At 40.4% G+C, this 12110-nt stretch overlaps 1 protein-coding gene across 1 annotated transcript in view; it reads left to right on the top strand.

Moving 5' to 3' along the window:
* Window positions 1–4633, top strand: part of CIITA (class II major histocompatibility complex transactivator) — a 32659-nt gene extending 28026 nt beyond the window's left edge. Inside the window, exons 14-19 of the mRNA XM_009281708.2 lie at window positions 396–476; window positions 1934–2026; window positions 2370–2453; window positions 3263–3346; window positions 3836–3919; window positions 4561–4633. Coding sequence (XP_009279983.2) covers window positions 396–476; window positions 1934–2026; window positions 2370–2453; window positions 3263–3346; window positions 3836–3919; window positions 4561–4633 — 499 coding nt within the window. The remainder of the gene's footprint in view (window positions 1–395; window positions 477–1933; window positions 2027–2369; window positions 2454–3262; window positions 3347–3835; window positions 3920–4560) is intronic.
* The last annotated feature ends 7477 nt before the right edge of the window (window positions 4634–12110 follow it).

The following is a 12110-nucleotide window of genomic DNA, read 5'->3' as shown; positions in this document are numbered from 1 at the left end:
TGCAAATAGTTGGGGGGGGGGGGAGATTTTTTTTAATCTCCATTATCAAGGTTATAACACTTAAAATGAAAAATCTGAAAAAAGTAGAAAAAGAACAGAAATACAGGAATCTAAAACAAGTGAGATGAGTCTTGCAAAGAGTAACAAAAAAGTGGCAAATTCAAGTACCGCTGCTTCTGTGCAAGCAGCTCTGCTCTGTCTGACCTTAGCCTTGTGGGAAGCCTGGAGGCTTCAAAGCAGAAATCCTTGCTGCAGATTGTAGGGAATGGCTGCTTCTAAGGAGTGTAAACTAGCTTGCATTTGAGGCTGCAGGGGAAGAACTTAAAAATTCATAACTTTTGCTATTTCTGAGCACGTGAAAAAACTGCTGCCTGTCTGTATTTATTTTCTTCCAGGCTGGGTCCAGTACATGGCCTACAGGGATTCCTAAAACTCGTGGAAATTCTTGCAGCATTTCCATCACTTCAGCATTTAGAGTGAGTAATGCTAAAGATTAACTTTGCTAATGTTGCTTCTCAGCAGCCCTTGATGATGGGGGAGCTCACGTACCCAAGAAACATTTTATTTGCCAACAAGAGTACTTGCTTTGATGAACAAACTGAACAACAAAAACGTTCAGAGCATATAACTGCAGACTAAAAGCTAGCGCTCTTCATCTCCCTTAAGACACTTAGCAGTGGTTCGATACCCCCTCAGTCACTTCCCCATGTGTTCCTCAGTGATTAAAAGCTTGTGGGAAAGGTTTAGTTCGGAGCCCCACGGGGTGCTCCCCCTTTCTGCCACAGCACTGATCAACATTGCCTGCAGATTACTTATTTCTTTATTTAAGCTCCATAACATGCCCGAGCCCCAGGCTACCTCATGGTGAGGTTTCTGAGGGACTCACGGTTGTGTCTGCCCCAGGAGAGAACAGGCTCCCTCCTGAACCAGAAGCAGTGTTAAATTTGGGGGTTAACGTCAGTATTTGTGCCACTTCTGTGCACCTTGCGGTGTCAACGAACATCCTGAACTTCTGGTAGAACTTGTAAGAGATTGAGCTTTGTGGATTTGATTCATATAAAAGATATTAAAAAAGCCATACTCAGCTAGTATCTGGTTTTGTTCTGCCCATGTATTTTCACGCAGTCTTTGCCCCCTCCTAGAGTTTTAAGAACGCCAGTTACTATTTATTCTCTCATATCCATGACAAACCAGCTGTCTCTGAATTTTAAGCTTCTTTACGCTAGAAACAGTTGTAGCAACAATAGTCAATATTCTGCCGTCATCTCTGTGGGAAGATTACTGGGGTTTGAGAGGGCCTTTGACCTTACTGGCTCAGTCCATTGGCCATTTGTCTATATTGTATCTGGCCTTTTCATGATATTTTGGGAAGACAATAAAGCTCTAAAATTGAAATGAGTCCAATGTATCCCAGCATTGTCTGTCAGATTAGAAGGGGATCTAGTATCTAAAATTGTGACTATCTAAAACTCTCATCTGGATACCTGAATGAGGAAAAACTTCATTTCTAACACTCCCTATCTGGAGAAGGAGCTGTTTAGGCAGGGATTTACAGCATCTGCTGGATTTTGTCAGTTCTGAATTTCTGTGTGCACAGGAAGTCTCATTTCAGCATAGCTGGAACACAGCTATTTCATAACCATTTTAATAATCTTCAGTGTATGGTGGAAGCAAGGCATTGAGTGCTACCATTTGCATATCAAAGGAAATGGGTCAAGCCATTCAACTAGTGAAAAAAAAAAATTCTTACACTGTAAATTTGGGAAGCAGAAAGCTGCTTATTAGAGAAGCTGCAATTTGTGTGATGCTTCTTGCTGATTGAGGCTACTGCAGAGAAGGAGCTTCTCAAGATGTGTGGAGTGGTCTCTGAGGTGAATAAACCGTAAAAATTTAGATTAAAAGGGAAGCTAATTCTCTCTTTGTCATCACCCAGCCTTGATGCTCTGAGTGAAAATGGCATAGGAGATGAAGGAGCAAAGAGCCTATCTGAAGTCTTTCCAACCCTGACATCACTGGAAACATTAAAGTAAGTGCAAGGTTAACAGTTCTGGAAAATTTTGAAAAGAAATAGATTAAACCTAGAGCCTTAAGGGACTGTGTGTTAACAATTATGGGCACAACTGACCCGTGGGCATGGAAGACCAATGAGTCTATGGACATACTTAATCTGTACATTCGTTAGAGAAATAGGTTAGTCCTATAGCAATTCTTTATTTCCCCTCAAGGGCCGTAATTTGTCTTTTTCCCTGCATTTGGTCTAAACAGACTGACCAAATTATATAAAAAAGACATAAAAAATGAGTTTTCCCCACATTGTAATAAATTAGAATAAATGTGCTCAACTAACAAAGCGATCTCACTTACTGTAGCTTATCACAGAATAAGATAACAGATGTGGGTGCGGAGAAACTAGCTACAGCTCTTCCTTTCTTGTCTTCGTTAAAGACACTGAGGTAAGTAGTTGTAGCCTGTCCAGTTGTTTTGTACAACATAGCTTGCTATCTCTGTCAGAAATTACTGAACATGGAACAAATATATACACTGTGCAGCAGCCAAGCTTTTGACTTCATTCTTGCATAAAGCCTTTAGAGAGAAGAGTATGCATGTATGACCCAGTGTAGACATACAGAAGGATATCTCAGGAATATAACGAGGACTGTACTGATTTTTAAATCCAATCCGTAATACCCACTTATGAATAATACCTTGTACAAATGTCCACCCAGGGCTATGATCTACTGCAAGCTTATGCGGAGCTTGCTAAGCGCCGTGCTAAGCCCTAAGCCAGTAATGAGGTGATGTGTGTTTGCTGATATGGGAGCAATGGTCCATCCCACTTCATTAAAATGGCTGGCATAGGCCTGAATGAAGTGTCTCCGTAGGAAATGCTAGAAACCGTGGTGTGCAATTCTGGAATAATGTGCTCACGTGGAAATCTTTTGAATGCTGTCTCCCAAATCTTTGAACTTCATTTTCTTGCAGATTTTTAATTTGATCTAATGTAGACAGAAATGTTCTCGTTATTCATTAAGAATCTAGTCCTATTTTTGCTGTAGCTGTGCTAGCTGAAGAAGGGATGTGGCCATTTGCCTTACTTGATACAGAAAATATGAAACTGTGTTTTAAATATTAGCTGCAAATAGGGAAGGATAAATTGGAATTTAAGATGTACCAACCATATCTGAAATTCCTTGATCTAATATATAATCTGTTTACATTATCCATTGTTCAATTGTGACTATACCGGTTTGTTTTTCTGCAGCTTATACAATAATAGCATTTGTGATTTTGGAGCAGAAAATCTTGCGAAAGTTCTTCCTGCGATGACATCTTTAAGAGTGCTAGAGTGAGTACGAAATCTTTTGAGATGGCCCAGGAAAGCTTACTTGCTTGGATACTGAAAATTCAAATCTTCCATGCTCGGGGTAGAGGAGACAGAAGTTGAGGAAGAAAATTTCAGGGAAATTTCACAGGGAAAATGTGCTTATGCAGAATCCAGATAGTCAGTGGTTAGAAAGGATTAAGGAGCAGTTCACCATAAAAACCAAAAAATCAGTTTTAAGGTGGGAGAATAGGGTCATGGGGAGTTGGAGAAGGACCTCGGGTACATAGAATAAGGAATCCCTCAGATGAACTAACGTAATGAAGTTCCAGTTTGACCTTTTCAGTATTTTATTACAGGTTTTTTTAATCAAGGACCAATACTGTTTTTTTTCTCTCTTCCCCCATCTGCAGATAAGCCTATATAGTATTTTTTATTTTGAATGAAATGTTTGATTATACCGCTATATGATGTGATCTGGATTAACAAAGGTTGTTGGGTTTTTTTCCTCAGGGTTCAGTATAACAAAATAACTGGTGTTGGAGCCCAGCAGCTGACTGACAGCCTACGAAAATGTCCCCATATAAAGAACTTGGTGTAAGTCTCTTGATATGCTGTTTGCTGTATCTTTGTTCTGTAAATTGGGTTAGAATTCATGCTAAAGCTGTGTTCTGTATTTGTCAGATTTATGAGAGGCACAAAAAAAGACATCACCAAAATACAAAAGCAGCCACAGAAATATTAAAAATGTTGTATCTGGTTTCAGCTGCGTTAATTCCCAACCATCCCAGGCAAGCAAGCTTCTCCTGCTTTAAGTGTAGTTTACATTGAGCCTCCCTTTGTTAATCTCCTACCCTCCCAGAGTACCTGACCTAGTCTGTGCTGCAGGACTTGTATTTGAAGGATAAACAATGAGCAGCCATCATTAGAGGTTAAATAGACTGAAGCTGCCAGCACACATTCAGGGGGAGTTTGATAGAAAGCTAAAGAACAGTTATGGAGACGGGACTGTAGTGTGTCCAATAAGCAGTTATGGGGGAGTGAACTGCTTTCTTCTAAATGAAAATGCATTTTCATTTGTTCCATAGCATAAATACTTTTATAGAATGATATTCAAAAGGGAAAGGCAACTTTAAAAAAACCAAAACAAAACACAAACATACCAAACACACCAAAAAAACTGTGAAGCAAATTACGCTTCTTAAAATCTCTTTCCTTTCTAAATTTGCCCATTCCAGGATGTGGAATCCCACCATTCCCTATGGAGTTCTTGAACACCTTCAGCAGCTGGACTCTAGGATCAGTGTGTAGATTCAGATGATTGCATAAAGGTAACATAAACCCTGGCTCCCTGAAACAGCAAGATTTGTTTTTGTGGCGGCTGTTGATCCTGGTCTCACTGGCAGCAGGCACAGTAACAGTATCAACGCATGCATGGCTAAGTAAAGAGATGCTGCCCTAGAGTGGCACAGATCAATATCACATCAGGCCCCCTTTCCCCCCGCTCGCTTTGCATCCCCCATCTCCCTGGCACTAGCAGACTGCAAGAGCTGCATCAACAAGAATGGACTTCTAGGACTCCTGGTCCAGCCCGGTTCAGTGACTGGCAGCTGGCCTGCTTACCTTCTCTTTTCTGTTGCGGAAGACTAAATAGCTCTGTGTACTTCTCATGCTTAATAGATGAGTTCTGTACTCCTTATTGTGTTGATTTTTAGTAAGTTCTTTCACTTTTCCATTTTTTAACACAAATCCTCAACAGCTGCTTGTCTCGCTATGAAGCTGTGCCTATACTGTACTCAGAGCAAACCATTTGTTCCTACGTTCCTTGTTCTCAGTCTGTTTTGTGCGGTTTAGACACTGGCAGCCACTTTCACTTCATTGATTCTGCCTGCAGATTCAAGGATCCTTGAAATAATTGCATCATTAGCAATTTGTTAACAGTTTGCTGATGATCACCAGGATCTGACTGCCTTGACACTCCTGGACTGAAGAAGCTGCAGCAGGCACAGGAAGTCAGGGTTTTGTATAGGATTTCTGCTCCCAATTTTCTGCCATGTGCTTCCTCTTGCTTTTAAAAAAAATTCCACAGGATGCATCAGTGAAATGATCCCAGTGAAGAATGAGAAGCCCAAATCAAGCCAGACACTAGATGCCCTCCAGCTTTCTTTCAGATGGCAAAAAACACATTGCAGAGTGATCGCCAGCTGCTTGAGCTGTGGTTTGAATGGTCCTGGCAATGGCTGCAGTTGCCAATGGCTCCCTAAACCATGCAGTGAGCCAAGCTTTTGCATGACCTTTGCTCTCAGTGCACTGATCACCAGATGTAGACTTGGCTATATATATATGGCACTGATCAGGCTACAGGTTGTGGAAGACTCGGGTGCCATACCAGCTTCACAGACTAGCTTTATACAGCAACAGTGAAAAATTGTACTGATCCTTAATAGACTACAGTACAACTAACTCTGTCTTGTTGAATAACCATACCTACTTGGGAAAGAAGACATTAGGGGTGTGAACACTGCCAGGAAACCTTACAAAAGCAAAGCTTTCTCTAACCTCCTGTGTCTGTCATTCAAGGGGAGCATGCGATAAGAATCTCTGAACATGCAGGTCAGCTCCCAAATGACTTCGGTTTTTCTCTGGACCCAGAGCAATGGCAGTCAGTGGTAGAGAGTTCCGCTCTGTGCAAGTCAGTGATTCTTGGCCACTGGTCAGTTTTCAAAAGATGTGTTTAACACAGCTCTGCATAAACAGCCCCTTGCATCTCCCTCCACTGCTGTTCTTTCATGTTTGCAGCACGTGCCTGTGGCACCGGTTACCACGTTAGTATAGTATCTGAGTATGTGAGGAAACTTTCTTCGTCATTAGCACTGAGGATTAGTAGCAGCAGGAAGTCTGGATCCTCCCAGACTTGAAACATCCAGCATCTACCAGTCACTGTTGTCTGTTTTCAGAGCGTATCAAATACATGGTTTTGGTGATGTTAATGGTGATTAAGCTGATGGGCATACATCTAATAGTCTCTTTTTCATCATTTCACAGGTAACATAAAGAAGAGGGGAAGGTTTTCCTATCTTCTTGCTGCTTTATGAATCGGTGGCTGATTTTCATGATAGTGGCAAAATGAAAAAAAAAGTCACATCTAAGCTTCTGGGTGATGCTTGAAGTGGTTGAATGATGGAGTTCAAATTTTTTGAAGGTAATTTAAAATGCTATTCAAAGACCCAGTTGTGTTTCTACTGAAGTGATGAAGAGTTAAGCAACAACAAGTTTCAAAGATGAAAAGAGCATCTGGATATTGTGATCACCATTAAAGGTGACCAGGAATCACTGGGATATTGATAGTATAAAATTCCATCATCAATTCATCAAAGACTAGACTGCAAGCTGCTGGACCTGCAACATCTGAAGTAGTGACAGATCAAATCTAATTGTTTCACAGTGCCAGTGGTAACTGTGATCAAATTCAGTTTGAAGATTTTGGACTTCCAAAGCTCAATGATACAGATTTCACCTGTCTGTCTGAACTGGTTTGAAGCTTTAGGGTCAGGAGCGTAAATAAGAATGATCAGTCTTAGAAAACAGTCTGATATTGTAAGATTATCCACGAGAATCTAGAAGTGGTTCTTTTCTTGATGCTAATCACCAATGCTGTCCTAAGGGATAGAAAGATATTTTCTATCACTCTCTTGTTATAGAATCTTTCAAAAAGATTAGGAAAAAAAGAAAGAAGTAAAGAGAAGAAATGAATTAAAACTGGAAAACTATTAAGGATTCTTCTGATGTTATCCCAGAAATCCAAATGCATACAAATAGCTTCAGTTTATTGCACAAAAATCCTCAAAGTGACAATCTTCAAAGGTTTTTACTCTGTCTCAACTGAGAACTTTAATTTTTTTTTTTCTTTGTTCATACACCTGGATTGGGATTTAGTTTCTCACTTGCAGGTGGCAGCATAAATGTACAAGTATCTATTTTATACTTGACAGTGAAATCACTACTGTGTGTGAGTTTTGTAGCCTTCTTTTACAGTTATGAATAACTAGGCAATGACAGACAACATATTTCAAAGCGTTATCGTGTGTCTGTGCTGCTGGCCTCAGTGATATGTGGGCCAAATACCAGTCCTGCTGACTGCAATAGCAAAATAATTGTCTCCTTTTTTTCTTTTTTCTTTTCTCTTTTTTTTTTTCTTCTATTTCAGCTCTGTGAACATGGAGAGAACTTATAATTGTAGCGAGACAATTGTCAGGACTAGAATTCTGGCTCCCTGTCCAGATACAGTCTGGAGACAGAAAAACAAAAAGGGATGGAAAAAGCTTGGAATATTCGATATGCCACAAATTGGGAAGGGAGGTTTCTACTTCACGGTTAGCTCAGGGTTAGCTTAACAACCTCCTTGAAATCTCCTCTGCTAGGAAACACTGACAATACTGACCCAAGGTTCTATGCAAACTAGAATCTCTCAACTAACCTCTCAAATACTCTGTTACTTGGTTTTAAAAAAGTCCTCAATTTAAACAGTTCAAAACCCCAATCTTTATGTTCTTTCCAGCAAATGATACTTCTCTGCTAAAGTTTCAGTGCCTGCAGAATCTTGACAGCAGGGATGGAGGGTTGACAAATTAAAGAAAGAAGGAAGGAAGGAAGGTCTGGTTTGTTGTTTCTGTTAATCAAAGGAGAGCTGGGAACCACACCTAGTACGCGACGGTAATAGTACAAGAGAGCAAGGTGGAAAAACTCTACGGAGAATATGATTGTAACTAGAAAGTGGTATTTTTCTTAACTATCTGCATGGTTCTTCTCTCTAGACAGTCATGGAAAAAAATCTCATTTACATTCCCCTCTTTCAGCTGCTTGTATGGGAGGTAGTTTGAGCCAAATCTTGTGTGATGTTCCCATCAGCCTGTGGCACTGATCTGCACATGCAGATCTATGGTGAGCCCTTGTCTTGGCTTCCCTTAACTAAGCTTTGGATAACAAATGCCCCTTTAGGGATACATTCTGCAGCTACACTTCACTGTGACTGGATCTGAGAATGTGCTAAATATTACACAGGCAGCCAAGTGTTACAGGACCCTGTCTGCACTGATGAAATCATGTTGAGTATACTGCTGTTCTCTTTCTATGAGTTAGTGGGAGATGTATGTTTATAATGTACAGATTGTAAATTGTGATGCACTGTTTTCATTGTCTTTATACATCTTTTTAAAGTATTAATAAAAGTGAGTATTCCTTTTTACAGTAGCTTGCAGTACCTGTTGAAAATTATTTTGATTTTTCTCTTGGAAACGCTATGAAACCACTGCTGGCTTCTGAACATAATGGCATGCTCCGGGCTTCATATTGTAGGTTAATGGAAAGCACTGTGTGCGAGGGAGACAGGTTGGTCCTGCTGGCACTTACCAGTTCAGTGGTCTGGAAATGGAGAAATAATTCTTTCTTAACAGGCAATGGGATCTTGCAATGCCAACTGACAGACTGTAAGTCCAGAATTAGAAGATATAAAAGTGCTGACTGAAGCCGCCTGCTAGTAACAGCAAAAGGTTGTTTTCATCCTTTCAGACTTTTTGCAGTTAAAAGTTCAAAAATTAATCAAGTTTCAAAGTCTGGATATTCTTGTGGCACAAAGCTTATCCAAAATGCTGTCGTCAAATGAGTGCCTTGTGTGTAGAGGACTGAATTCACTGGCTACCCTAAAAAAGCTGTTCTGATCAAATCTGTATTCTAAAAATCTTTTAGGATGAGAAAAATGCTACTCTCTTTATGCCCATGCTCTTTTTGTTGTCAAAGAAGCCTTGTTAAAATGCTAAGGCTTGTGTTACGATGGTAGTCAGACCCTGTAATCTGGGTACTCTCCCCATCCTTTAAACATATGAAGCTGAGCTGTTCTGAGAAATCAGAAATCTTGATCTAAGATTCAGAATCTCCACAGTGAATTACTTGGTGGAATTTGTATTGCTTGATCCGTGCATCATGTGGCACAAACCCACTGCAGCGAAATGATTACAAGCTAGTAGATACTGCAGTAAGTACCTATAATGACAAACTGAACCGTGTTCTTAAAATGGCATACATGTGCCCCTGAAAAATTAGTGTAAGCCGTCTCTGTGAACAGTATGAATTCCTAATTATATAGGCAGCAGGAATGCCGCCTTCAGTAGCAAAATTCATCCTTTCTTGTGTTAGTACCAAATGGCATGTGAACACAAGCTTCACAAGTTTAAAAACTTGGCTATTCTTTATATCGGTGCCTAAATGGGGATTTAGTTCCCTAAATGTATCTTTACGTGTTACAATATGGTGTCCTAAGTGACTTCATCCCTGAATTGCAGGCCAGGGATTGTATGGAGCAAAGCACTTGCCAGTGTTTTAAGGCCCCAAACTGTATCTGATGGAACCTATCTTGGAGAAAAGCTACTTAGTTCAATGACAGTGCTTCACCTCTTGCAGGAGCAGCTGAAAATTGCATTTGGGGCACAGAATTTTGGGAGCTGGGAGCTAATTTCTACTGCACTAGGAGTTAAAAAATGCTATTTGAGTGCAACACACTGAGAGTATCAGGAAAAAAGAGTTTGATATGCAAGTTTCTTTGTCATTGTTTCAAGGGGGATCTAAACTGTCACCCTCTGGTCCCTCATACTGGCTGTCAGGAGACTCTCATGACGCCATCTGTCTGGATCCGAAAGCCTGAGCTGGGAGCAGATGGTAGAGTCACAGACTGCAGAGGACAGATATAACGCATGGAGACAGTTCAGGAGAAATATTTTCAATTCTGCTTTATCTGAAATGTTCTTGGTACATTAACTTGGCTTAACAACTGCACAGTTACGAAAATTAGACTTTTCTAAAAAATATAGTAAGACAAAACCAGTACAATACCTGCCCTCACTACATGTGGGTCCCCCCCCTCACCCCCCTACAGTGTGCAGTTCCTGGTGTTTCAGTTCAGGTCTGATTTTTTAAGTAGTTGTTCATGAGAAGGATTTCTTACGTGCTGGCCATCTCAACAATCTAGAACTACTTGCTGGTACCTGTAGGAAAACTGGAGTTTCCTGGAAAGTATATTTCAATTATTTTCTGTTCAAATTGAAAACGAACAACTCCAACAAATGACTGCTTACTTTTTCATGGAAAAGATCAGTCTTTATTGTATTGCTTTCACATCTGTACATAGGAACATGAGCTTAAACAATCTGCAAAGTATCTTGTGTTAGATAATGAATCCACCTGACTTATATAAAATTCACTCTCTGATTTATTGCAAAACTCACAATTTAAATAAAATATCTTACTAGCACAGTTCTTGCCGTAATACTGCCCTGAACAGAATCTCCTTGCAGTCACTCCTGCATATTTTCCCCTGAGAGAGCATCGTCTTTGAACTACTGGCTGGTAGAGTTTTCAATGTGCGGTTGTAAAACTTGCTTAAGCAGTATGTAGAGCGTGTCCATTTGGGTGACATGGTAGCTATTCAAAAGTTTATCAAATCTGAGTAACATCTTGATTTTCTGTTATAATAGAACATAGCTTATACTATTTGTTCATACAGTCCATCCCAGAATTACCTATGGAAGCCCAGTATGGTGCATGAATCACTGCAGTTAGTGCACACCCATGGCAATGACCATGGAGAAAAGTCACAACTGACAAGGTCTGATGACAACTCTTCTTGTTGTCCCCTCGTCCTTCTTTTCATCTCTACATTTCAGAGTATAGTTTCTTTCCATGACTTGATCCATTAACCTGGTTATAATCCATTTCAGGTGTTTAATGAATCTGTTTAAAAGGAAACACATAAATAGAGTAACCCTCTAGACCTAAAATGAACAGAGAAGTCACTGTGTATGTTAGATATAGCACCATGCCATTGACTTCTTTAAAACAAACAAAAAAAATTAAACCTTTTGTGACTATGGATAACGATTCTTTGAGAAGTAAAGGCCTGAAAAACTTTTCAGAGAAACCAATGTAACAGTTTCTGTGTTGTGGTTTAACCCCAGCTGGCAACTAAGCCCCGCACAGCCACTCGCTCACTCTCCCCCCCTGGTGGGATGGGGGAGAGAATCGGAAGAGTAAAAGTGAGAAAACTCGTGGGCTGAGATAAGAACAGTTTAATAACTGAAATAAAATAGCATCATAATAATAATAGTAATAAAGAATATCCAAAGCAAGTGATGCACAATGCAATTGCTCACCACCTGCCAACTGATGCCCAGCCAGTCCCTGAGCAGCGGCCACCTACCAAGTCCCCCCAGTTCATATGCTGAGCATGACGTCCCATGGTATGGAATGTCCCTGTGGCCAGTTTGGCTGTGCCCCCTCCCAGCTTCTTGTGCACCTCCAGCCTTCTCAGTCGGTAGAGCATGGGAAGCTGAAAAGTCCTTGGCTAGTGTAAGCACTGCTTAGCAACAACTAAAACATCGGTGTGTTATCAACATTGTTCTTGTCCTAAATCCAAAACACAGCACTGTACCAGCTACTAGGAAGGAAATTAACTCTATCCCTGCCGAAACCAGGACATTCTGTTAATATCAGAGCACACTAGTCCTTAGTGTAATTTTAACAGAGGCATGACAATACTAGTGTGAGGGGTATGAGAATAAGCTATCAACCACAGTCCATCAGGTCAATTAGTAAGGGTTGCTCTTAAGAGAGTACAGCCAGCCGTGACATACAGTGGGATAGCCTATTTTATGCTAGGTTTGATATTATTATACCTACCTATTAAAACTGATATTTGAACTGGCTACATTTTCTTAACCAGATACTGTTCATTAGACTG

Source organism: Aptenodytes forsteri, unplaced genomic scaffold, assembly GCF_000699145.1.
Source record: "Aptenodytes forsteri isolate BGI_AS27 unplaced genomic scaffold, ASM69914v1 Scaffold84, whole genome shotgun sequence".
In the NCBI taxonomy this organism is placed as follows: domain Eukaryota; kingdom Metazoa; phylum Chordata; class Aves; order Sphenisciformes; family Spheniscidae; genus Aptenodytes; species Aptenodytes forsteri.
This window is presented reverse-complemented; position numbering and strand designations above follow the sequence as displayed.